This window comes from Acomys russatus, chromosome 23 (genome assembly GCF_903995435.1).
Source record: "Acomys russatus chromosome 23, mAcoRus1.1, whole genome shotgun sequence".
Lineage (NCBI taxonomy): Eukaryota > Metazoa > Chordata > Mammalia > Rodentia > Muridae > Acomys > Acomys russatus.
The window spans coordinates 10,814,850-10,841,995 of record NC_067159.1 but is presented as its reverse complement, the minus strand read 5'-3'; the positions used below and the strand labels follow the sequence as shown (position 1 = coordinate 10,841,995).

The window sequence follows — 27,146 nt, the reverse complement described above, 5'->3', positions numbered from 1 at the left end:
CTTACAGAGCCTGATTGCTACCTTAAATACACCCAATGATTGGTGAGACATTTGTCGTTTCTCCCTACCTGGCCCACTACTTCTGCAATGGGAGGCCTATTTCAGGGATGAATGTACCTAACGACTTCCCAAAAAAAAAAAAAAAAAAAAAAAAAAAAAAAAAAAAAAAAATGAGGGCCGGAATGATACCCCACGGGGATTTGATGTGCTTTTTGGCCAGGGGCCCTTCTCCTCTGGGGCACAACAGACAACACTGCCAGCAGGTTGTTTTGACCAAATGTGCTTTTGTGCGCTTCAAGCTTGGGATAAAATAATCCCACCCCCTGACTCACAGGATCCCACCTCCTCCTTACTCTCTCTCTGTGACAAAAACAAGGAGAGACCTTATCTGATTTTATCCCCAGAACCAAAACAAGTATAGAGAGAAAGATTCCTGAGTCTGCAGCTAGAATTCACCTTCTCAAATATATTATAGGGGAAGGCATGGTCCCCAAAATAAACACTATGATAGAGGGATAGTAGTCACCACCACAAAAGACCCAAATTACACTCCATGGGGACGCCTTAAGCTTCTTAACCAACAACCCTTCTTTACAGAGTTACAGGAGATATTTTATTGTTCAGATTATCTCTGTGAAATCCAAAATAAAGATAAAACAATCCTTTCCCCTGACAACAACTATCTAAAACCTTATCAACAAATTAACCCTAGTGTAAACAAACCCACCTCAGTCCCCAGTCACAAAACTAAGTGGCTACTGACTTATCCTGGGGGGGGGGGGGAGGGCCAAAAAAGCTCTAATGCCCCTTAGTTTCAGGGCTCCAAATGTGTCCCCGCTAAAGGCCTCTACAACCAAATTACCCAGGTCAAAAAAGATCCTGTTTTTCAAAAACAAAATCCACAAGAGTATCTGCCATTTTCAACACAGATGCCAAACTAAGATGCGACCCCACCCACAATTTTTCCAATCTGACTTCAGGCTACAAAAGTTAAACTCAAGGGTGTTAGGTCTGTTAAAGTGCTACAGGCTTTTTCTGGGGCTGTGCCCACCCAAACTAAGTCCTTCCCCTAGACTGTCTGCCCTGGCCATGGCCCAACACTAAAAAAAAACCAACAACTCTAGAGCCTGGAAGGTGTCCGGTTCCTGCCACTCAAACACCCAAAACAAAAAAGACAGAGGTAAAAAGACAAACATAAAAATAAAATTGACAAGGGCCCACCCTCCGGCTGGCCACAGGCTGGCTGCAGCTTCATATACTCTCTAAAATGACTTTAAAAAAAAAAAAAAGGGTTGTTTGTGCTTGCCACTCCGTGGCTTTTGACTTCACTCAAACAGATCTATTTCCCAGGCCTGAGAACTACAGCCTCTGGGCAGCTGCGCCCAATCCTGGAGCCCCAGGAGTTGTCTGCGCCCTCCCCGCTTCCAATGTAACAGCTAATAAACTTCAACTAACCACATTTTTAAACTCTCAAAAGTTCCCTTGGGCTCTCCCTTTTCTCAGAGTGATCCAATAGCTCAACTGACCAGGTTTCATGCTGTAAAACAATAGGTCCAGGGTTCGATTCCCTCCTCATCAAATGTCTTTTTTCCCTTAAGATTCTAAACAGCCAGACTACCAGCCTAAACGTTTTCCTCCAGTGCCCAGTGGCCCCCTGCATCCAGTGGCCCTCTTATTGCCCCCAAACAGCCTAAACAAACAATGCTCTAACAAAATTGTTTACAGGTTAACACCTTGGATCGGGAAAAGCTACACTGGCTACTATCACAACTGGTAAACTTTTTTTCAAAACAGCCTTACTGCTTATCTCAAATAAGCAATAGACAATGTTTATTCCTCAGCTGAGGGGTATGGTTCAAGGATTAACAATATTGTCTGTTCTCCCAAAAGTCCTGAGTTCAGTCCCTAACCTTTCCTTTTAGAAGACACCAAACCAAGATTTTTTTTTTTTCCTTTCCTTTAACTAAACAAATGCTTTAATGCTTTGCCAGGCCTCCCTCTTTTTTTCCAGGTGTACATAATACACTGCTAATCAGATGCTTACTAAACCAGCCATATGCGTTGCCTCCTTCTCTCATAGCCTCCTATATTAAGATGCCCAGCTGCCTGGGACCCTCTCCTCTTGTGATTACTCCATAGATATTTTCTACTCACAAGATAAAGCCTAAAGATCCTTCCCTAAAAAAGCTAATCACACGCCAGGAGACTAGATCTGCTAAAAAAAACAAAACAAAACAACAACAACAACAAAACAAACCCACAAACAAACAAAAACCAAAAACCAACCAACCAAACAAACAAACTGCCTCCTTCCAGATCGTCAGAAAGCGGCTTAACCAGATGAAGACTTCCACAACCAACAGCCTTAGATTGCTGACACACGTTAAAACGTACACAGTATTAAAACTTGCTCTATGTAGATGTTTCTTAAAATTATTATTAATACCCCAAACATCTCTGTACAAACTTACATTTAAAATGTAAGCCCTCTAAACAGTTGGCTCTGTAACCCCTCAAGTTCCTGCCTTATCTGCCCCTTTCATGGCTTCTATACCCCTGTAATGACTGTTGTTTTTACATCAACAAAGCTAGACTAAATGCACAAGTGCTTAAAGATTTCCCATTGGGACCTCCAGATATGTTATGCTCCCTACTCCCCCATGCCCTGGTACTCAAACTTCTTAGTAGTATTACTGAGGTTACTGCCAGCCGTGTCCTGGTTCAATACCAGACAACTCCCAACCTAAAAACACAATGGTGATACCTTTTTTCCCCCTTTGTTCTTAAAAAAAAAAAAAAAAGAAAGAAAAGAAAGAGGGACAGCTGTGGGCCCTTGTGTGCAGGCAGAGGAGACAACCCTGTAACACATTTTCTTAATTAGTGATTTTTGGGAGAGGGCCCAGTCCATTGTGGGTGGTGCCATCTCTGGGCTGGTGGTCCTGTGTTCTATAAGTAAGCAGGCTGAGCAAGGCATGGGGAGCAACACCCCTCTATGGCCTCAGCATCAGCTTCTACTTACAGCTTCCTGCCCAGTTTGAATTCTGGTCCTGACTTCCTCCAGAGATGGAGTGGGACCTGAGAGTTGTAAGATAAAATAAACCCTTTTCTTCCTAAGTTGCTTTTGGCCTTGGTATTTTATCACAGCAATAGAAACACTAACTAAGACATCCCTCAAAGCCCTATGTTTTGAATGAAGCCATTGTCCTCACTGTAACAGTATTTAGAGGTGGGCCTTTGGGAGGTGACTAGACCATTGAGGCCATAACCCATTTGTGCTATGTTGTAGTTATGGAATTAATTAAAGGCTATTGAGAGGTGGTGGAAATCCTTGGGGGCCCTAGGAAAAGGGAGTAGATACTAGGGGTGGGTATGGCTGAGGGGCATATGACCACTGTTCTCTTCTGTTTCACCATGTGGTGAGCCCCTTTTCTCCAGGGACAGAGTCTCATTTTCACATTATTATCTTTTGTATGTGGCATGGTGTCAGGCACAGGCACAGTGGGAGAGGTAGAGATGTCCTTGTTCTGAGGGTAGCAGGGTGTGTGTGTGTGTGTGTGTGTGAGAGAGAGAGAGAGAGACAGACAGACAGACAGACAGACAGACAGACACACAAATACAGAGAGAGACAGAGACAGAGACATAGGCAGAGACAGAGGAGACAGAGAGAGACAGATAGAGAGAGACAGACAGACAGACACACAAATACAGAGAGAGAGAGAGAGAGAGAGAGAGAGAGAGAGAGAGAGAGAGAGAGAGAGATAAAGGGAGGGAGGGAGGGAGGGAGAGAGAGATCTCAGCCTCTGATGTGCATGTGTGCTAAAGCCCAGTCTAGGCCTCATCTCACAGATAACCATGGGTCAGTAAGAATCTACCTTTTTTTTTCCTACCCATACAACCTAGTTTGTTATTGATTTTGGAGTTGGAGATGTTAGGGGGTGGGGGTGGTGAGAAGGAAAGGGGTGGGTGTATGGGAAGTAGACAGGGACGGGGACATGAAGATAGTGTGTGTGTGTGTGTGTGTATTGGGGGGATCAGGAACAAGGGAAGCAGCAGCTGCTCCGATTTATACCCTCTCAAGGGTTCCCAGAATTAAACTATCTGTAGCTAACAAATATTGTGCCCCTGCCAGAGCACAAGACACCTTATAGTTAGGTGCTGTGGACAATCTGAAGTAGTCCCATATGCCACACCTGGGATTAAAACAAAAACATATTCACATAAGATAAATGGTTTCTCATCACTAATTTTATTTATTTAATCACTTTACAGCCTGAACCCCGCCCTCTCCTTCCTGTCCTCAAAGTCCTGCCCTCATACCTTCCTCCCCCCAATTCCCCCCTCCCCTTCTTCTCAGAGAAGGGGAGGACCCTAAGGGGTACCAACCTACACTGGCACCTCAGGTCACACCAGAGCTAAGCAACTCTCTCCCATTGAGCCCAGACAAAGCAGCCCAGGGTAAAGGGAACCAAAGGCAGGCAACAGAATCAGAGATAGTCCCTACTCCCACTGTTAGGGAGCCACATGATGATCAAGCTGCACATCGGCTACATATGTGTAGGGGGTTGGTGGTTCAGTCTCTGTGAGCCCCATGGGCCCAGGCTAGTTTACTCTGTAGGTCTTCTTGTGCTGTTCTTGACCCCTCTGTCTACCTCAATCCTTCCTCCCATTCATCCACAAACTCCCCAAGCTTGGCCTATTGTTTGGCTGTGGGTCTCTGCATCTATTTCCATCAGCCGCTGGATGAAGCCTCTCAGAAGACGGTTATGCCAGGTTCCTGTCTGCAAGCACAGCAGAGTGTCATTAATAGTGTCAGGGGTTGGCTCTCTCCCATGGGATGGGTCTCAAGTTGGGCTAGTCCTTGGTTTGCCATTCCCTCAATCTCTGTTCCATCTTTATCCTTACACTCCTTGTAGGCAAGACAAACTTTGGGCTGAAGGTTTTATGGGTGCATTGGTGTCCCCCTCCCTCCACTGGAAGTCCCACCCGGCTACAGGAGGTGATGACTTCAGGCTCCATGGCCCTTGCTGCTACAAGTCTCAGCTAGGGTCACCCCTATAGACTCCCAGGGGCTAGGCTCACAACCGAAAAACATAAATGGGTTTTAAAAGAAACCTAACTCCTCCCTACAAGTTCTCATTGAGCAAGATCTAGCATGGCTGTGGAGAGAGAAGGATGGAAGAAGAAAGGGGGAGCTGAGGTCTGTGCTTGAGGGTGTTGGGTACAGGAAGCCATGGTGCTCTTTGAACTCTTTAGAAGCTATTTGCCCATCGCTGTCCACATACAGAAGTCCTGGAATACACATAGCTAATATTCCTACTGGCCTACGGTGGATGAGGTCAATTTGGGCTCAGTGAGATTGACCTCAGGCTCCAAGTGCGGAAACTTGGACTTTTTGCTCTCAGGGGCTTGATTACAAGCCTGATGAGGCTTTCTTGCAGGACCTGCTAGCGCTCTCCGTTTCATCCAGTTTTTGCTTAGTCACAGGGTAAGATCTCTTCTATGCTGCAACGATCTGCCAGACTCCTTCTTCCTGTTGGAAGTTTGTGTGCAAACACCTTAGCCTTGAGCCAGGAACATACTTATGTAAACGAAGAGAAATGGGATGGGGTTCCCCTACAGGAAGGCAGGGGGCATGAGCCCAGAGACCTCACAGAATGGCACCCACAGAGCTGGTCTGACTTGAGCCTGTTCTACTGACTAGCTATGTGAAAAGAAGGAAGTTGCTTAAGGCTTCTAGGGCCCAGGTTCCCTCCTGATAAGTGGATATGGTTGGACAGATCTTGCAGGATTCTTGAGTGGGTGTCCATGTCTGCAGTATCTAGCATGTACAAAGCTTCTAGTAGAGAGTCTAGTTCCCCCTTCGGCCCCAGCTGTTCCGTTTGTCCCCATGGTCCTCCTTCCCATCCCTCTTCCTGACTCTGCCATGCTCTGTCTGAACTTCTTCTTCTTCTTCTTCTTCTTCTTCTTCTTCTTCTTCTTCTTCTTCTTCTTCTTCTTCTTCTTCTTCTTCTTTTTCTTCTTCTTCTTCTTTTTCTTCTTCTTCTTCTTTTTCTTCTTCTTCTTCTTCTTTTTCTTCTTCTTCTTCTTCTTCTTCTTCTTCTTCTTCTTCTTCTTCTTCTTCTTCTTCTTCTTCTTCTTCTTCACCAAGATACAGCACACTCTATGGTGCCTAGGTAGGGATTTGGGCTCAGAATAGACCGTGATTTATAGTCATCCCTATTGAGTTGCCACACCTGTGTGCAGTTCATTACAACTGGTGCAGCACATTTTAGGCAGGTTTTGTAATTCTGCACAGCCAGTTTCTAAAAGCTGGTGCCTGGAAAAAAAAATCAATATTCAGTAGACATTATTACTTCAACCAGGTCTTAATTTTTCCAAATCCACACTGTGTGATTAGATGCAGTTGATCATAGCTTTAACATGCATCTATGGAAGGATTTTTATCCTCAGTCTTGAAATAATTTGTTCAGATTTCGAACTGTTTTTTCAGTCTCCGGATATTTTTTTCTCACATGGAATTTTCCCTGTCCCCATTTGAGGCGAGGTCATGTGTCCTAGGCTGGACTCAAAGTTCCTGTATAGCTGAAAGTGACCTTGGCTGTCTTTGTGTTCCAGCCTCCACATCCTGAGTGCTGAGATTACGGGCGAGCTTAGATTATGATGGCCTTGGGATGGACTCCAAGCTTTCAGCATGCTCGGCAAGCTCTCAACCTGGGCCATTTCTTCAGGACCTCGAATTTTCTTTTGTCCTTTTGTGTGTGTGTGTGTGTGTGTTTGTTGTTGTTGTTGGAGTTATGCTCTGTCAATTTTGCTAATGTTTTATGGTACTTTTACTGGGTTCTCATACACAATGAAGAAAATTCCAGTATCTCTCTCTGTATAGTTTTTTTTTTTTTTAACAATTTTATTTTACAATAGACTTGGCTGCTTTTCTGCCACTTTGAAATCTTAATACATTTAAACTGAAGTTTTGTCTCTTTCTTTTTTCTCTTCATCTGTCCTCTCTTCCCTCCCTCTTTGCCCTCTATCCCAACAATCCTTCCTTCCTTTCTCCCTCCCTCCCTCCTTCCCTTCCTTCCTTCCCTCTTTCCTTTCTCTCTTCCTTCCTTTGCTGATGGATCTAGGCTTACACACAGGGCCTCATCCATGCCACACAGTGGCTTCCCTGAAGCTACTGTATAACTGTGTAAAAACATACTGGGTGGAGACAAAATGTGATGACCGTTTTGGTTCCTAGGGTATCAACCCACCATCGTCTCAGGCTGCGGCTTCTCTGATGAAAGCACAGCATGAAGATTCAACTCCGCCTCTGCTCATTGGTGACAGGAGCACAAGCCCCCTTACTCTGCTTGAGCCTCCCCAGCCCTTAGCCCAGTTCTTGCAGTCATAGGGGTGTGGGGCACGCTCTGTCTCAGTTCTCAGCTGGCCATGCCTGGGACGTGGTCATATTCATTTCATTATTTCTTACAGAAATGAGAAACTATGAGCCTTCTTTTCCCTGAGTTTCTCTAGACAGTCAGCATGCAGGAGACTTTCAGAGAGTTTCCACGAGGCTAAGAGCACTTAGTTCACTTGCTGGCACTTACTTCTGAAGCCACTGTTTGTAGAATTCTGAGACTTTGTTAGACTGTCACCCATTGGTCTGGAAGGAATTATAGGATCCATCTCAGATGTCACTCTATGGGTTCTAAGCCAAATTTCTTCCAATACATTTAGATTGTTCCTGCACAGTGTCCCTTTAAGCCACTTTGACTTGCAAACCCAGCGGAGTCTCCACTTCTGTCATTGGTTTGTCATTATTTCTGATAAGTTTCTGTAAACAAGGTGATGTCACCCTCAGGTCAATTAACCACAGACCTCTTGGTTTTGAAAGAGTCTCCTGCCTGCAAGCAAGGAAGTAGCCAGGTGGGACAGTGTTCTTGGTAGGACATTGCCTGTCCTATAGAGATTCTTCCACGGGACCTATACCCCAGGGTAACTTGAAAGGTCATTTGGGCCACACTGTCATCCAGACACACATATGTCAGGAGCTTGGGCCAGGTCCAGGATCCAGGGATCTGGACAGCTTTGGGCTCCTGTGTCCTTTGGCAGAGCATTACAGGACCTGTGTGGACAGATCCTGTTGTCCCTTGAAAGCAAGCCTCTTGGAATACAGGCTCTCCCACTCCATGGCACACCCCAGCTGTGAGCTCTTTGCTCCTTTGCCATGTGCTGCTGGGGTCAGCTGACCGCGGCTTTCCTGTCCCTGTGTTTGGTTCTTGAATTTAGATTCATGAACAGGGCCAAAAGACTGATTGGTTTTAATAACTCATGATAGAAGGACTGGGTTCCCAAGTCTCCTAAAAGAAATTACGGAGACCTGTTTATCCGGACCCTGGGGTTGTTTCCATGTCACCGTGTGTTCCTGTAACCCGAGGCTGTGTGCATAATAGTCTGGTAGCTGTCACACTTGGCAGAGTCCTTTCTCTGATGATAGGTGCTACATTAAACTCTCAGGTCGAGAGCTTGTCTTTTTGTCCGTAAGCTGAGAGTTGAGCCTCCCCAACGACAGATTCCCACAGTCTGGGTGTGTAAACCGAGCTCTGCAAAGGAAAGGAAGAAGGGAGAACCAACTCCCTTGTTCTTTCGCTGTCTGGCTAGTCTCCCGGTAAAGAGCGAGCGGAGAGCATTCAGCAGGCGGCGATGGCAGCAGTCGCTAAGAGGTTTTTGGGAGCAGGCGGGTAGATTTTGCCTTCACAATAGAATCCTGGGGTGGAAGCTGCTAAGAATCTGAATTCCGTCTCTCCCGGGGAGGGTGTGGCCCCTTGCTTTCCGCTTCAGGGTCAGCAGCTCTGGTTACACAGGAAGAGGGGCAGTGCCTAATTGGGATTGGTGCAGGGTTGGGAGGAACCCGCGCCTTGGTCCGGCCTACGTTTCTCTGGGAGTCTGTATAAAGTCACAGCTCGTCCAAATCCAAACACGCAGGTCTACGCTGCTAAAGCCAGTCTGAGAAGACCACAGCACCAGCACCAGCACCAGCACCATGCCTATGATACTGGGATACTGGAACGTCCGCGGTGTGAGAGAGGGGTCCTCGTGGAGCGTGGGTCCGGGATGTGAATCAGAAAAGTTAGAACAGCAGGGTCTTTCTAGCGGACGGGTTACTACTCCCCAGGCCTCGCTAGAATCTTCTGCCTGTAGCTCTTGGCGATCGCTGGGGATCACACTTGGGAGGCTGCGTGTATGTGTGCGCGTGCGTGTGTGCGTGCGTGCATATGTGTGTGTGTGTGTGTGCGCGTGTGTGTGTGTGTGCACGTGCACATGAACGTGCGGGGTGGCTGTATTTCTGAGCCCCGTCTCTGGTCTTCCCTCCCAAGCTAACACACCCGGTCCGCCTGCTCCTGGAGTACACAGACTCAGGCTATGAGGAGAAGAGATACGTGATGGGGGACGGTAAGGACACCTCCCTGGTCAGACACCTGCTTTCCTCTTGTCTATCAAACTATGCCTAGCCTCCCTCTTAATTAGCCCTGGGCGGGGTCTCTCACAGCCGAAGCTACAGGCTGCTGCTTCCAAAAACTTCTTTGAGGGGGGTGTGTGGGGGGGGGAGTTTGGTTGGGGGGAGCAGTTTGGTTTTCCAGTATAGAACACTGAGAACCGAGTTCTTGGTCCATCTGTATTGCTAATTAGGCAGGGTTCGCTATTGGGGCCTTATTGGGTCCAGCTCCTCTTAGTACCTGTTGATTTTGTTTTGTTTTGTTTTTGAGATAGAATTTCTCTGTGTAGTCCTGGCTGTTCTGGAATTCGATCTGTAGACCAGGCTGGCCTTGAACTCACAGAGATCCACCTACCTCTGCCTCCTGGGTGCTGGGATTAAAGGCCGTTGCAGTCGGAAAGTGACTCAGTGTGACAGGTTGCAGATCCCTTGCCTCAGGGCTTCTTGCTCCTGGCCAAAATCTCTGGAGGAGGGTGCGACACTGGGGCGCTTTTCTTTACACACTGTCTTGTCCACAACAGCTCCCGACTTTGACAGAAGCCAGTGGCTGAATGAGAAATTCAAGCTGGGCCTGGACTTTCCCAATGTAGGTGCAGAAGGAAGGGGAGGTTTGGGGGGAGGCATGGTGCTCTCACCTCATCTCCTTACCTGGGTCTGGGGCTTTGGGATCAATGCTTCTGCTCTCCTGCTCCCGTTCCCGATGGGCAGCACATCGTTTTTGTGATGGTCTGTGTCCCAGATCTCCCATTCAGTGGGCAGGATGTTCACAGAAGGCTTCCCATGGCAGACACACTGAGTGCCAGGCCCCACGTCTGTCCTCCCCTAGAGAAGGAACTCAGAGGCCCCACATCCCAGCTGACGTTTCTCTGCTTGTCCTTCCAGCTGCCTTATTTAATTGATGGGTCACACAAGATCACCCAGAGCAACGCCATCCTGCGCTACCTTGCCCGCAAGCACCACCTGTGTGAGTGGGGCCGGTTGCAGGGTGTGGGGGGGCAGTGGTAGTCACCTCCCTGGGCTTGGCTGGGGTGGGGTGCTGAGGGTGAGTGTTCTGTGTGTGTGCTGCAGGTGGGGAGACAGAGGAGGAGCAGATTCACACAGACATTGTGGAGAACCAGGTCATGGACACCCGCATGCAGCTCATTATGCTTTGCTACGGCCCTGACTTTGTGAGTTGCTCGTGGGTGGAGCAGACGGGGTTTGCAGCAGGAGTTCAAGTCTCGCATTGGGATGCATTCGGATCTGTAGTGTCCTCCTCCTCCTCAGTCAGCGAATGAACTGAGTTACTCAGTCTCTAAGCTCTCTTGTCTTACCAGCAGAACGCCCCTCGCTACTCCGGCGGTCTAGCACATCGGCACTGTGAAACTAGCCCTGCTATTCTTAGCAGGGCCCTGAGATTCTGCTAGCGGACAGTTGATCTAGGCTGGTTCTTGTAGTTGTAAGTCTCTGCTGTATCTGTCCTTTGGCGTCTCCCAATGCCGCCATCTTCCCCAGTGCTTATACCAAGTGTCTCCAGGATGAAATTAGAGGGTGTGGGGGCTCTCCTAGGGGTTAAAAGTGCTTGCTGTGTAGCATGAAGGCTTTATTTAGTTTGGCTTCTTAGCACCCTGTAAAGTTAAGCCGAGTGTGGCGGCCTGCTCTTATATTCACAGTGCTCTGGGGTGGGTGGGTGGGGGGAACAGGAAGATTTCCAGGGGTTTGCTGGCCAATGAGTCCTGCCACCCTTCAGTTCTAGATTTATTGAGAGGCCCTGTCTCAAAAATAAGGTGGACAGTGATTGAGAAAGACACTTGATACCAGCACTGGACCCCCATGTACCAACAGGCACCAGTATACTCTGCAAATGACAAAGTAGGTTATGTATACACACTGATCTCACGATAGGTACCAGGACATCTTTCTAGAAGGCAGCGCAGGGTCAGCCAGAGGACCTTTGACCCCTTTTCCTTTCAATATTGGTCACTGATTAAAACCGGAGGGCGTTCTTCAAATATCCTATCGGTTCTCATGCCCCCTGGCCCCACCCCACGCCCAGCATAACTGTATCTTCTCCTGGGGTCTTTATTCCCTTTTATTTCTGTGGTGCCACTGCATCTCTGAGGCCAGAACATGCAAGGTACTCGGGAGGTCCTGGGTGTGGACTTCAGTGGTGACAGATTCCAGGGATAGTGTGACATTTCTGTCAGGCTCTCCATCGCCTCTGACAAAAATTCTACCACCAGGGAAACAGTGGTGTGTCAAATGGAATCTGAGACACAGACCTGGCTCTTTGTGGGAAGGTGGCTGCTCCCTGGCACAGCCTTCTGCCGGGGAGGCCATGTCTCAGGGTGGTGACAGCTCTTTTCTGCCTCAGGAGAAGCAGAAGCCAGAGTTCTTGAAGGCCATCCCTGAGAAGATGAAGCTCTACTCCGAGTTCCTGGGCAAGCGGCCATGGTTTGCAGGGGACAAGGTAAAGGGAGGAGGTAGGGAGGAGGAGTTGCCATTCTTCCCAGGTGTCAAATTTCAGTGCGCTCACCCCGGACTCCCTGCAGATCACCTATGTGGATTTCCTCGCTTATGACATCCTTGACCAGTACCGCATGTTTGAGCCCAAGTGCCTGGATGCCTTCCCAAACCTGAAGGACTTCCTGGCTCGCTTTGAGGTGATGCCCCGATCCTGCTTCCTCTTGGGATGTCTTCTTCCTCACTTCCTCTCATAATGCTTTTCTGATCCTGAGACTAGGAAAATAACCAGGATTTTCTGAGCTTCCCATAAAGACTCACATTGGGCAACTTTTTTTTTTTTTTTTGGTTTTTTGAGACAGGGTTTCTCTGTGTAGCCTTGGCTGTCCTGGACTCACTTTGTAGACCAGGCTGGCCTCGAACTCACAGCGATCCACCTGCCTCTGCCTCTCCAGTGCTGGGATTAAAGGTGTGTGCCACCACCGCCTGGCTCATTGGGCAACATTTAACACTTCAGAATCCCCACAGGTTGATGGGATTCTGAGTCCCATGGACAGTTAAGGACTCTGATACTATGGTGGGCACTCATTCACTTGTTCAAGCTCTCCATTGTCCTGGGCTCCGTATTTGTCTCTGGAGTAGTATTCAGTGACTGTCCCTGCTTTGTGTTTAAAAAAAAAAAAAAAAAAGCATCAAGCCCTTGGGCAGCCTTATTTTCCCATTTAGGACCGTTGGCCAGCAAAGCATGTTAGTAGTATGTGGGTCCTGACACTAGAAAAGTGAGTGAGGAAGTGTGGTGTGACAGACCCAGAGGTGAGGAAGTCCAGACCCCATCTATCTGCAGAGTGCTGAGAGGCTAGGGCTGTAGCTGCTGCCTCACTGAGGAGACATGTGAGCGCCTTCCCTGCTGGGGACGTTTGTTGTGAGTGTGTGCTGTCACATTCTTTGTTTACCCCCTTTCAACCTTCTCTTTCACATCCCAGGTCCTGTCTGTGAAATGGGGGCCAAATGCTTTTTCTTCACTAGGGTTCTCTGGCATTCTCCTCTATACGAGGTTCTGTTGGGCCCCCGGGGGCATGCGAAATGTTGCCATCTTGGAACTGAGTCAGTAGAGAGCTGTAGAAAGCCAGACTGTGAGATGTGTGTGAGATTCCCCAGGGCTGCTGAGCCCAGGCTGGACCGCACCCCACACCCCACACCCCACACCTGACACCTACATCAGACTTGGGTCGTTCAGACATCAGGGAACTTGAGGCATTGATCCAAGGGCTTTTCAACCTGTGATCTGGTGACCTTGGTACATTCTCCATCAAGGGATGAACTTTCCTCAGCTAGTTCTCTGTCTGTCTGTCTGTCTGTCTGTCTGTCTGTCTGTCTGTCTGTGTCTCTGTCTCTGTCTCTGTCTGTGTCTCTGTCTCGGTCTGTTGGTCTCTGTCTCTCTGTCTTTCTCTCTGTTTCTCTCTCTCTCTCTCTCTCTCTCTCTCTCTCTCTCTCTCTCTCTCTCTCTCTCAATTCGGAGCTGAGGATGGCCTTGTGCTTGCTAGGCAAGCGCTCTACCACTGAACTAAGTCCCCAGCTCTTCTCAGCTGGTTCTAATCAGCTGTGGTTCAGGTTGGGTATCCTAGGGAACTGTACAAGAGTTGGCACTGCTCTGGGGCACGTGGATGGAGAAACAGAGCAACACTTTTGCCTAGCTTGTGTGTGTTGTCCATGATGGGTCACGTTGCACCCTCTGGAGTTGTCTGCGTAGACGCCAGCTTGGTGTGTGACTTACAGCACAACATGCAGTCACCATGCTGGTCCCCGTGTAAGGGGTAGAGATGGGGACAACCAGGATGCAGTGACACTGTACTGAGCACCAGGTAGAGAACTGTTAACCCTGCTCTCAGGAAGTTGATTTGAATCCTGTTCAGCTTTTCTTAGTGGGTTGGTCCCTCCGCTGTTCCCTTTCTCCCATGATTTGCTGAGTCACTGGGTGCTTGGCTGCCTTCCTAAACAAAAACGCACACACTCAAGGTTTTGGCTCCTTTGTCCTGCTAGATCTCGCCTCTGTGTGTAAATACAGCCTGAAAGAGCTTAGTGGTGAGGTGAGGGGTGGGGAGAGAGGGTGGAAGGTGGTGGTAGTGGTGGTGGTTGTGGGTTGGTGCAGGTAAGGCATGGGGGGCGGGGCAGGACAAAGGGACAAGTGCACACAGATGGCTGTGCCTGAGCAGGATGAAGCCAGCCTTGCTTCACTAGCTTTCTGAAATAGAGGAAGTTGCTCAGCTTTTTCTGGACTCGAGGTTCCTCCCTGATAACTGATCTTCCAAGATTGACGGGTTGGTTTTCTGAACATATAGTGTAATAAATTTTAGTGGGTATAAAACAACTTACGCAAGATCTGGTCTTCCCTGGGCCTGGAGCTGAGCTGGCTGCACTGTACTCCAGCTTGAGGCTAGGACAAAGGCGGGCCCTCTCAGCCGCCTGCTAACTGAGCTCCTGCTGTGTCCGTCCCACTTTGCAGGGCCTGAAGAAGATCTCCGCCTACATGAAGAGCAGCCGCTTCCTCCCAGCACCCGTGTTTTCAAAGAAGGCACACTGGTCTAACAAGTAGGCCACTACCACACCGGCTCTCACCAGGAGGACCTGTCTACTCTGGTGATCCTGCAGACCCTGAGGACAGCTGGCCTTCTGCACTGCTGCCTTCATGTCCTCACATCTCTGTCCTTCCCCTTCCGGTCTCCAGCTTTGTCAGCCCTGTCTCCTCAGCCCTCACCCTAGTCAAGCCCATGTGGTCTTCATTCTCCCCGCTTTTTTTCAGCATGCCCCCTTCTTCATTTTTGCCCTAACCCAACCTCACAGTCCTTTTCTGTGCTTGAAGGTCTGTCCTGATCTCATGCTCCCTGCAATTAGCCTAAGGGTCTATGCTGTGTCAGTGCCAGCCCATTCCTGGTGGAGGAGCTGCCTCAGCCTGTCTCATTGCCAATAAAGCCTGAAACACACTTGCTGTGGGCTGTGTCTTTTTTTTTTTTTTCTTTTTTTCTTTTTGGACTCTCGAGGGGTCACAGCTGCTTCCATGAGTTTGAGCTCTGAGCCTGTGGTGTCAGGCTCTGAAGAGTCTAATGAAGCCCGAAGAGCTTTGAAATATCTTGGTTCTAATCTGAGACCCTCACAGCAAGGACAAAGATCTCTAGAGCAAGTAGTTCTCAACCTGTGGGTCATGACCCCTTTGGGGTGGGGGCAGGTCACATATCAGTCTGCATTGCCATTTATAACAGTAGCAAAATTGTAATTATGAAGCAGTGAAGAAGTAACTTTATGGTGGCAGTGGTGGAGATGTCACAACAACATAACTGTGTTAAATGATCCCAACATTAGGAAAGTAGAGACCCGCTGCTCTAGGGGATGAAGTGTGGTTGCCTGCAATCTCATTCGCTGCAGCATGCTCGGGCTTTGACCTGTGAACAGCTGTGGGTCTCAACGAGTGATGACGAGGCTAGTGGGAGTGCTCAGGAGGGGCCGTGGGTGGTCTCTCCACCTCACAAATGCCATGGCTGTGTCAACATTCGGTCTCTAGGACATTGTCTTCACTGGGTCTGTGACGCCCTCTTTTGGCTTGAAGCTCTACTGGCATGGAGACCTTTGTTCTTGGCTAATCCTTTTCTACCCAAGGAAAAGGAGTTGAGTATGCCTTTCCTCTCAGTGACTACTATCTGTGCCTGCTCTAATGTCAGTGAATCTTCCCCCTCAGTGGAGCTGTTCAATATTGTGTAAGTCATTTGGCTCTTGGAGAACTGATTCTGGATGAGTCTGCTTCCATCAAACTCTAGTTTGGGGGAAGGAGAGAGGACTCTGAGGTTCGGAGCGCTGGCTGCTCTTCCAGAGGATGGGGGTTTGGCTGCCAGTACCCACATGGTAGCTAACAATGGTCTCTGTTCGATTAGGGGACCTTCTGCTCTCCTCTGGCCTCTGTGTGTACTGTATGCAGGTAATGCACAGATACCCATAAGGCAAAATATCTGTATGTGTAAAATAAAAATAAATTTAAAAAATTTAGAAACTCACCCATACACACACACACACACACACACACACACACACACACACACACACACACACACACACACACAAAAGCCAGACGATGAATGAATTCCTTCTGTCCCGTCCAGATGACCACCATCTCCTTTTTCTGTTATGATCTGGGACTCTCCCAGTGCCTCCTGTCCAGTCAGGTCTGGACTGAATACATCAATGGCTTTCTGGCTTTTTTCCCTCTTGCAGTGTGAAGGTCATGGGGTGACAAATCACAGGAATATCTTCCCAGGACAAATAGCACATGCAAGCACATACATACCCACATAGTCCCCAAATAATTTGTCTCTCTAGAATATAGATGAAAGGAAAAACATTGGCTCAGAACCCCCGAGACCATGTTCTCAGCACAGAGGAGACTTGTTTTTCCCAGAGGGACAGAGGACATGCAATAAGAGACAAAGACAGGAGCTAGAGGATGAGGGAGAAGGGACATTTGTCCCAGAGGGGACAAAGCACTTCCTCTAGATAGAGAGGAGACAGATGTGGTCCATAGGAAAATAGTTTATAAAGGTTCAAGGAGGAAACCTCCGTGTTAGGATGAGGTGTTTAATTTTAATTAGGCATGTTAATTAGGTGAGCCAAAGAGGGCTTTTGATGCAAGACTTTAATACTTTGATAGCTGGATCTCAGAAGGAGGAAGTGGCCCAAGTGGCCAGCTTTAAGAACATAGTCTAATTGTTTTTAGCAAGGCAGAGGGGATGGGGGAGAAGGGCAAGGCCAGCCAGAGCCGTGCTAGCTCTGTGCTCGCCACACTTGATCTGGCCAGACTCCCTTTAATAGAGTCTATATGCTATTGGTTCTGTCTCTTGGAGAATTTACCACTGCACATTCAAGTGCATCAGTGGGTAAATTTGTTCAGACACATAACGCATAGTTCTAGGGAATGTCCACTAAGCCGGGCAATGGTGGCACACGCCTTTCATCCCAGCCCTCAGGAGGCAGAGGCAGGTGGATCTCTGAGTTTGAGGCCAGCCTGGTCTACAGAGTGAGTTCCAGGACAACCAGAGACACACAGAGAAACCCTGTCTCAAAACCACAAAACGAAACAAAACAACAACAAAGAATTTCCACTAATTCAGGGTCATTTTCCTATTGGATTAGGAGGAAGAACTGCCTTAAAATATAGCTCCAAGGAAGTGTGCAGAAAAGAAGTCTTTTACAGGGGAGATAGCATCCTTTGTACTAAAAAATCTCTCAGTGTGTGGGTCTCAAAGGAGAAAATGACCTGTCTGCTTGCACACTTAATCCAATTTATGGTCATGAGGAGGTTTGAAAGAGTGTATGAACTGTTGCAAAAAACTGCTGCTATATTCCAGCACTCAGGAGACAAGTTGGCAGGTAGGCCAACTTGGTGTACAAAGCAACTCCAGGACAGCCAGGGCTACAATAGAAACCCTGTCTCAGAAAACAAACAAACAAACAAACAAACAAACAAAACAACAACAACCCCCCAAAAAAACCAAAAACCAAGCAAACAAAACAATGGCTGCTATGGTTACCTCTGTCACTGCTGTCTTGGCTCCCTTCAAACCACCAGGTAATTATGTAGTCACCTTTGGCCTTCCTGAGGCAGGGTCCAGTGAGGCTACCGGCATTGACTTGTAGAAAGTGACGGTACAATCCTCTTGTCATCATGGCGGCCTTCTTTAGAAAGCTCTGTGGATCCTGCATGGCCCTACTTGCCTCTGGAGGAGTGGGTCTAGCTGCCTGGTGTTGAGTTTTGTATCATCTGGAGAATGGTCTATGAAGCTATACTTTGGGTTTTGAATGAGTGAGGTTTTTTTCCTAAAGTACATAGCAAGGCAAAGTAAAAGAATTAATAGCAAGAGACAGACAGACAGATAGACAGACAGACAGACAGATAGACAGACAGACAGACTGAAAATAGAGAGCAAAGCATCATCAAGTTAGATGCTCAATATATTCAGGACAAACTGATTGGGGAAATACGATTGGATTGAGTTTTCACCCCATGGCTTTGCTTCCCACTAATGATTTTCTGGTTTCTTCTCACTGTAGGCATTTCTATCACATGGGTTTGACAACAGTAGCACCCATTGGAAATAGTTCACTTTTTAATTGTTTCCAAGGCTGATGACTTTTACTCTCAGGATGTTTTGTTGTTCTCTGTCCTCTCTGTCACAGAGTTGGAGGGGGAGGGCTATCCCATCCCCAGACAAAGGGCGTTGGAGGAAACGTTGAGACAAACATGCTGGGGCTTGAAATGGGCGGAGTGGGGGGTGTGGGGGTGTGGCGGGGTGGGGCGGCCGAGGCAGTATGCAGCCCTCATCTAGATTCAGCTGCTCAGTGAACTCAAACAACATCAAAGGCTTTGTCAGCATAATGTGCATGAAAGTCAGCCTGTAAAATTGGTCATGTGTTATTGTTATAGGGTATCTTTATGTGTTGAATTACTACAGTTTGGGCCAAATGTAAGAAAACAAAAGGTTAACTGTAAAGATGTTGCTTTCTTTGTGTGTATGTTTAGAGTATTTGCTTGTTTGTTTGTTTGTTTGTTTCGAGACAGGGTTTCTCTGTGTAACCTTGGCTGTCCTGGACTTGCTTTGTAGACCAGGCTGGCCTCGAACTCACAGCAATCCACCTGCCTCTGCCTCCCGAGTGCTGGAATTAAAGGCGTGTGCCACCAGGCCTGGCTAGAGCATTTTTAAACCTGGTTTAATGCTAATATTTTAAATCCCTGCCCTCCCAGACAGGGTTTCTCTGTGTCGCCTTGGCTGTCCTGGATTTGATTTATAGACCAGGCTGGCCTTGAATTTACAGAAATCCGCCTGCCTCTGTCCCTGAGTACTGGGATTAAAGGCATGCACCTCCACGCCTGGCTACATTTTAATATATTTATTTTCTACATTTGTTTTTGTCATAACATTTTTCTCGTTAGGACTTTGGGACTCAGCTTGGGGGAGTATAAGGTGATGGCGGTTCTTGACTGAGTTGCATCCAAATAAGGGCATTGGTAAAAAGGGTTTGGACTGACACTTTCTGGGCTTCTTATTAAGGAAAGATGCTATGTGGCCTGACCACAGGTGATTCCCGTGGCCCTTGGTGGAATTATGTGGTTATGGTGGTCAAGCAGTTTTTGAAGTTTTAGGGCCTGGAAAAGCGAAGACATCAGTTGTAAATGAACAAGGACTAAAGACATGCACAAAGTGAAAGCTGTAGGAAAAGGGCTACAGAGCTTTTGGATGTGCCTAGCAGTTCATTTTGGTGACTGCGAAGTGTCACAGACTTATTGACGGTGTAGACTATGGTGTCTCAGGAAGGATTCATTGAGTTTTGGAAAAGACACATCATCGGGGAGCCAGGCAGTGGTCAAGGAAGGCTTTACCCAGATAGGCACACATACGTGAACACAACGTTGTCAAACATCTCTCATGAGAATGCTGTTGACAGTGGTAAGCGCTGGGGGACATGGTCAACAGATTTACATAGCTGTAGTTGACCTTTGGGGTCTCTTTTGAAGACCTAGTGCAAGTCCTCAACTGGTTACATTTCAAGACAGCTCTCTTGCTTTTCCTTTGCTTTGTGGAACGTAAGGTTTAATCTTGGACAAGAGGGTTCAATTAGTAAATTTTTAGGGTCATTTTTTTCTTTTATTGAAAACAGATTCTTTTCTCATATATCCTGACTACAGTTTCTTCTTCCTCTGCTCCTCCCGGTTCTTTCTCACCTACCCTCTGATTCTAGTCCGCTCCTTTTCTGTCTCATTAGAAAGGTATATGCTTCTAAGAGATAACAACCAAACATCACACAATAAAATAGAATGATGTAAAAACAAACCCCACCACACTGAGGCTAGACAAGGCAACCCAACAGAAGCAAAAGAGCCCCAAGAGCAGGCACAAGGATCACAGACCCGGGGCTGGAGAGATGGCTCAGAGGTTAAGGACACTGACTTCTCCTCCAGAGGTCCTGAGTTCAATTCCCAGCAACCACATGGTGGCTCACAACCATCTATAATATGATCTGATGCCCTCTTCTGGTATGCAGGCAGAGCACTGTATGCATGATAATAAATAAATAATACATCTTTTAAAAAATCAGAGGCATTCACACACTCAAGGGTCACATAAAAATACTAAACTGAAAGCTGTAGTATGTAGGCAGAGGACCTGGTGTCGGCCCCCTGCTTGCTGCTTTAGTCTCTGTGAGTTCATGTGAGCCTTGCTTAATTGATTCAGAGGGCCTCGTTCTCCTGGTGTCCTTCATCTTTTCTGGCTCTTAGGCTCTTCCTGCATTTCCTTCTGCATGGTTCCCTGAGCTCCGAGGGGAAAGATTTGGTGGAGACATCTTATATAGAGCTGTGTGTTCCAAGGACTCTTTCTGTCCATAATGCCTTGCTGTAGGCCTCTGCATCTGTTCCCCTCTGCTGCAAGAGGAAGAGTCTCTGATGGTGACTGAATAAAGCATCAATCTATGGGAATAGAAGAATATCATTAGGAGTCACTTTATTGAATATATGATTGTGTGTGTGTGTGTGTGTGTGTGTGTGTGTGTGTGTGTGTGTGATACCAATAGTGTTTGCTTATACCCTAGGTCTCATGGCCATTTAGTCTCTAGTTCTTGGTCACCCAAGCAGTATTGGGTATTGGTTCAGTCTCATGGAATGAGTCTCTTAAATCAAGTAAGGCATTGGTTGGCTACTCCCACAAGTTCTATGCCATCGTTGCTCAAGCATATTTTGCAGAAAGGAAAGGCTGTAAGTCAAAGATTTTGTGGCAGGGTTGTTGTTTATGTTTTTCCTTTGGTAGCCTTCAGAGTATCTTCCCATGCCAAAGACACTAGCCTGTAAGGTGAAGGCTCTATGTAGGCACTAGTTCCACTTCTCCATCCTTAACGACTTGTGTGGGTACTGTGCTCAGCAATGCCCCCTGTCTCCCCACCCCATTGTTGGTTTGCAGAGAGCAACCTGTTGTCTTAGCAACAGCCTAGGATGTTTGGGGAATTCCATGGGACTCCCTTGGTCAACAACTCAACTGAATGCAAGCCAGTCCTGGTACTGGAAGAGATGGCCAGTTGGGACTCTGTTTCCCCACTATTGGGAGACTTCCTTATGATTGCCTTCATGTTTTAGGAAGTTTCTACTGCATTGGGTTTCCATCACCCCTCACTTCCAGCTTATTTCCCTCTATTCCTCTGCTTCACCCTAGCTTCCCCTCCCCGTCCCCCCTGATCCTCTTGTTTCTGTCCCCAGCTTCCCCCAGTCCACTCAGTCCAAGGGAGATCCATATGTCTCCTTTAGTTCCTTCCCCTATAGCTAACCCCTCTGGGTCTACAGATTGTAGGTTGGTTATCATTTATTTAATGGTTCATATCTATGCATAAGTGAATACATATGATATTTATCTTTCTGTGTCTGGGTTAGCTCACTCAGGATTATTTTTTTCTAGTACCATCCACTTGCCTGCAAATTTCATGTCATAAAAAAATCTTTTGAGTAATATTCCATTGTATAAAAATAATACATTTTCTTTATCCAGTCTTCTGCTGAAGGACATCTAGGTTGTTTCTAGTTTCTGGCTATTATGAATAAAGCTGCTATGAACATAGTTCAGCAAGTGTCCTTGTGGTAGGATGAAGTGTTCCTTGGGTATATGCCCATGAGTGGTATATCTGGGTCTTGAAGTAGATCAATTCCTAACTTTTTTAAAAACAATTTTTATTTTTACATATATATTTATATTATTACACACATATAGATAATAAACTACTATAGCAAGAAGAACCATGATACAATCAGGAATTATAGAAATGTTACATTCTTAATGTTTTGGCTATTTGTATTTGACAGCCTTGAAGAAAACATCTTTCCTATCTTGGTGTGTCTAAAACTGTGAATGTAAATCAATCTCCATTACATCTTGTTATTATCAACTTAAAACATCTTTCTAAACCTAAAAATATCTTAACCCCTAAACAACTAAACTTCATTGTAAAACTAAGCTACCTGGTCTTCAACTCCATCAGAGACTTGAGGAGGAATAAACTTGATTACCTGAGTATGCCAGGAGTGCAGGTTAGTAGCTTTCCAAATGAGAATATGACACAGTTTTCTACCTGAATAGTCACTGAAAACTCTCTATTACTTTGGAGCATCTTCTTCAGCCTTCTGGTCCAATAGATCTGGCAGACATGTTTGTGAGGCAGGAACTATTGAGCACTTGCTTACTCTGTCTTGGCAGAGTTTGGCTGTCAACTCTGCCTGCATCCAAGCTTGCCCCCTTTTAGGCAGAATTCTGTCTGTGGTAGAAAGGAGGACATTTTGCCCAATTTCTAGCTTTCTAAGGAATGATCATATTGATTTCTACAGTGGTTGTATAACTTTGCACTCCCACCTGCAATGGTTAAGTGTTCCCCTTATCCCAAATCTTCACCAGCATGAGCCGTCACTCATGTTTTTGCTTTTTCTTTTTTTTTTTTTGGTTTTTTTTTTAAAGATTTATTTATTATGTATACAGTATGCCTCAGATCACATTACAGATGGTTGTGAGCCACCATGTGGTTGCCGGGAATTGAACTCAGGACCTCTGGAAGAGCAGTCAGTGCTCTTAACCGCTGAGCCATCTCTCCAGCCCCTGCTTTTTCTTTTAAAGATTTTATTTATTATTTTATGTATGAGTGCTCTATCTGCATGTACACCTGCATGCCAGAAGAGGGCATCAGATCACATTGTAGATGGCTCTGAGCTACCTGTGGTTGTGAGATGGTTGTGTGCTGGGAATTGAACTCATGACCTCTGGAAGAGCAGCTAGTGCTCTCAACCACTGAGCCATCTCTCCAATCCCATCACTTGTGCTTTTGACAATGGCCATATTGACAGGACTGTAAGAGAGAATTTCAAAATAGTTGTGATTTGCATTTCCCTGATGGGTAAGGATGTTGAACATTTCTCTAAGTGTTCCTCAGCCATTTGAGTTTCCTCTATTGAGAATTCTTTGTTTAGATCTATGTTCCATTTTGTTTGTTTGTTTCCTTTTTTTTTTTTTTTTTTTTTTTTAAAGATTTATTTATTTATTATGTATACAGTGTTCTGGCTGCATGTACACCTGCAGGCCAGAAGAAAGCATCAGATCACATTATAGATGGTTGTGAGCCACCATGTGGTTGCTGGGAATCGAACTCAGGACCTCTGGAGGATCAGTCAGTGCTCTTAACCTCTGAGCCAACTCTCCAGCCCCTGTTTCCTTTTGTTTTTCAAGAAAGGGTTTCTCTGTGTAGCCCTGGATGTCCTGGACTCATTTTGTAGGCCAGGTTGGCCTTGAACTCACAGATATCCACCTGCCTTTGCCTCCTGAGTGCTGGAATTAACGACATGCACCACCATGCCTGGCCTATGCCCCGTTTTAAAAATTAGATCTATAGGCTTATGCTTTGTCTGAGTGACATTTCCTTTGCCTTACAGAAGCTTTTCAATTTCATGAGGTCCCATTTTTTCAATTAAAAAAATTTGTTAAAAACTTTTTATTGATTCTTTGTGAATTTCACATCATACACTTGAGTGCTGCAGCTGGCAAGGAGTGGGGCCAGCTCTCCAGAGTGTCCTAGCCAGTGAGGGGTGGGGCCAGCTCTCTAGAGTGTTCTAGCCAGTGAGGGATGGGGCCAGATTTCGCAGAGTGCCCTACCCAGTTAGGGGTGGGGCCAGCTCTCCAGAGTGTCCTAGCCAGTGAGGGGTGGGGCCAGCCCTCCACAGCCTTGGAAAGCAACATGATCCCAGGGGGCAGCCCAGCCCAGGACATCTGCATGGTTTTTAATGGTAATATGAGCCACAGACATTGACACAGACCCCTGTTGCTGCATGCCCATGAACCCAGACATGGACCTCAGTGGTGACACTGGCTAGGAGTTCACCATCTCAGGCGGCAGGGCAGGCTACTCATATCAAGCTGTTTATCTCCACCTTCACATCTCCAGTTCTGCCTCTCTTCATAGTGTTCAAACTGTTCTGTTTCTCTTTCTCTCCCATCTTTCCCACACATACTTGCACATTGGAGTAGCTCCTGCTGTAGGAGGGCCACGTGGCTAGTAGGCCTCTGGGTGTCTTCCCCATCCCATGCCATGCCTCATTTATTAATTGTTGATCTTAGTGCTTTGTTGCTATCAGTGCTCTGTTCAAAAAGCCATCTCCTGTGTCAACAAGTTCAAGGCTATTCCCCACTTTCTCTTCTATCAGGTTTAGTGCATTTGATTTTATGTTGAGGTCTTTGATCCACTTAGACTTGAGTGATAAGCATGGATCTAGAGGCATTGATATTGACAGGCACCATTTGTTAAAAATACTGTCGTTTTTTTCCAGAGTGTATTTCTGGTTTCTTCATAAAAAAATCTGATGTCCATTTGTGTGTGGGTCTATGTCTGGGTCTTCACTTTGATTCCATTGACCAGTATGTCTGCTTTTATGTTAATACCATGTGACTTTTATTTTTATTTTTTTGAAGAGGTTCTCAATATTTTCTTACTTTTATTGAATGTCTATGATTTTATTGGATGCCATACACTAAAATCCCTCTCCTCTCCCCAGTAAAATAAAACAAACAAACAAAAAATCTTGTCACAAAAGCTGTAGTGTATCACGCAGTATAGCCTTTTGTCCACATATGTTTTCTTTCAAATGTTCATTGCTACAAGTCATGGGTCTGGTTGGAGGCCTACACTATCCTTACAAGATGTTGGGGTGAGGTCCACTCAGAGCCCTGTATTTCCTCAGTATCTGTTGCTATGTCTTTTCATTATTGATTTTGCTAATTTGGATATGTTCTTTCTTCCTTTTAATTATTTTTGGATGAAGGTTTGTCTATCCTGTTGATCTTCTCCAACAACCAGCTTTTTGTTTCATTGACTCTTTGTATTGTTCTCTTTGTTTCTATTTTATTGATTTCAGCCCTCAGTTTGATTATTTCTTGCCTCTTGGGTGTGATTACTTCTTTTTCTTTTAGAGCTTTTAGATGTGCTGTGAGGTGGCTAGTATGAGCATGCTCCAGTTTCTTTTTTAAGTAGGCACTTAGTGCTCTGAACTTTCCACTTAGCACTACTTTCATTGTGTCTCGTGAGTTTGTGTATGCTGTGTACTCATTTTAATTGAATTCTAGAAAGTCTTTAATTTCTTTTCTTATTTCTGTCTCCACCTATTTTTTCATTCAGTAGAGAGTTGTTCAGTTTCCACGAGTTTGTAAGCTTTCTGTTATTTCTGTTGTTGAAATTCAGCTCCAGGGCCGACTTCTGACACACACACATACACTCACCCTCACCCCCCCAATAACATGCTGTACCCCATAGGGGACAGGGAAAACTGCATTCTGCTGTACCTGTGCTGGAATTGTGATTACCAACAGGAAGCAAACAACAGCAGCATCTAGGTCAACAAAATCATGCACAACGTGGATGAGCTGACCCAGATCATCACAGACGTGTCCCACGACCCTACGTTGCCGTGGACTGAGGACCACCCATGTTAGAAGAGTGACCACATGGAGGGAGTGTTCTTCCAGTCACACAATGGCCGAGCAGAGCATGCTATGTGCATGTATGGTGTATACCATGCTCTCCACCGTGGCCACTGCTGGACTGAGTGAGCTTTTCTTCTTCCGACTCATACTAAATGCCAGTTTCTATTAAAAAAAGAGAAAATGAGAAGATAACCCACTTCTATTTTTGGTTGAGGAGAAGGGTTTTGTTGTGACTGAAAAGGCGAATACAGCCAGGGCATCTGGAAAGGTCCAGACTGAACTGGGTGGTGAGAGAAGAGGGAGGAAGAACGAGAGAGAGAGAAAAAAAAAAAGAAAAGAGAAGAGAGGGCAAGGAGACCAAGAAAGCAGCCACAGGCCAAAGCAAGAGGCCAAGAGAAAAACCAGGAGCCAAGAGAGCAGTGGGTGGGCCCAAAGAGCACATGCCCAAAATGGCTGAGTTATATAGGAATCAGAAGCTGCGGAGGGAAGCCCAGGCCCTGGGAGGGCATGGTTTAGGTTAGGGGGCCTGGGTGAAAACTGCAGGGAGGAGCCACAGGTACTGAGTGAGACTGGTCCTGAGCTTCTCTGAGACTTATCCATTACAGGTCTGTTTCCCAGTCTTATCTAGACTTAGGACCTGCTGAGCAATCTCTCTCTCTCTCTCTCTCTCTCTCTCTCTCTCTCTCTCTCTCGCTCTCTCTCTCTCTCTCTGTGCTTTCTGTATTGTATTTCTCAGATCTGAATACTCACCATTTCCACTGAACTACAACACTTCCTCCCTCTCTTCCTTCCCCTCCTCTATCTTTGAGACAGGAACCTGTTATGTAGCCCAGGCTGCCCAAAGTCCTAAGGATGCTGCTCACTCAGGCTCCCAGTGCAGGGATTATAGGCGAGTGGCGTTACATTGTGGCTAAGATTTTGTGTTCTTTACATATTTGTATAGTATCCTCTGTCAGAGGGCTAGCGGGCAGAGATTTCCTCCCATTCTGCAGGAGAGCCCCTTTTTCATTTGATGCATTCTTGGTGGTCAAATCTTGTATTTATTTTCTGAACTATTGAACAGTTATTCAGGAAAAAGAAAACATGGCTGATGCCACCATCTTAGAAATCTTTCTGTTGGTGTCTGAAAAACCAAAACAACCCAAGCAGTTACAAGAGTCCAGCAAAGCAAGATCTTGATTTGAGTTTGGCAGCAAAAACTGACCAGTCAGGAACAACAGAACAGACTGGGGAATTGACTGTGTCTTTGAGCTTGTGTGCCTTTCTTTAGATAATTGGCAGCTTCCCTCTTTACATTCTTTTGTTGTTTTGTTTTTTGATACAGAGTTTCTCTGTGTAGCCTTGGCTGTCCTGGACTTGATTTGTAGACCAGGCTGGCATCGAACTCATAGTGATCCTCCTGCTTTTGGCTCCCCAATGCTGGTATTAAAGGTGTGCCACCATGCCAGGCTTCTCTCTAGATTCTTTCCTTCTTAACAGACAAACATGAAATACCTGAAGCAGCAGGCCAGGAGTTGGTTCTGAGGCGTGGGAATATGAACTCACTTTTGACCCTGCCAGCAAGATGGAGGTCATTTCCTGAGATGGTTGGACCCAGAAACTGTCTCCTAACTTTTCCATGTGTTTCCTTCTAGCACTTTTAAAATTTCAAGTCTTATGTCAAGGCCACTGATTAATCTTTTAGTCTCCACCTC

General features: G+C 46.4%; 1 protein-coding gene across 1 annotated transcript; it reads left to right on the top strand.

Annotated features, from left to right (window-relative positions):
• The first annotated feature begins 8,949 nt into the window (after nt 1-8,949).
• Nucleotides 8,950-14,660, top strand: LOC127206626 (glutathione S-transferase Mu 1). The gene is made up of 8 exons (XM_051165961.1): nt 8,950-9,058; nt 9,357-9,432; nt 9,997-10,061; nt 10,358-10,439; nt 10,544-10,644; nt 11,829-11,924; nt 12,007-12,117; nt 14,421-14,660. Exons 1-8 carry the CDS (start codon nt 9,023-9,025, stop codon nt 14,508-14,510), a joined length of 657 nt encoding a protein of 218 aa, XP_051021918.1. The 5' UTR covers nt 8,950-9,022; the 3' UTR covers nt 14,511-14,660.
• The last annotated feature ends 12,486 nt before the right edge of the window (nt 14,661-27,146 follow it).

What these genes read in the sequence shown, in the direction of transcription:
- LOC127206626 (XM_051165961.1), top strand. Translation starts at nt 9,023, where the DNA reads ATGCCTATGATACTGGGATACTGGAACGTCCGCGGT. An exon ending in TGGGCCTGGACTTTCCCAAT is followed by an intron (nt 10,062 to 10,357) that starts GTAGGTGCAGAA and finishes TTGTCCTTCCAG; the next exon opens with CTGCCTTATTTAATTGATGG. An exon ending in TTTGCTACGGCCCTGACTTT is followed by an intron (nt 10,645 to 11,828) that starts GTGAGTTGCTCG and finishes TTTCTGCCTCAG; the next exon opens with GAGAAGCAGAAGCCAGAGTT.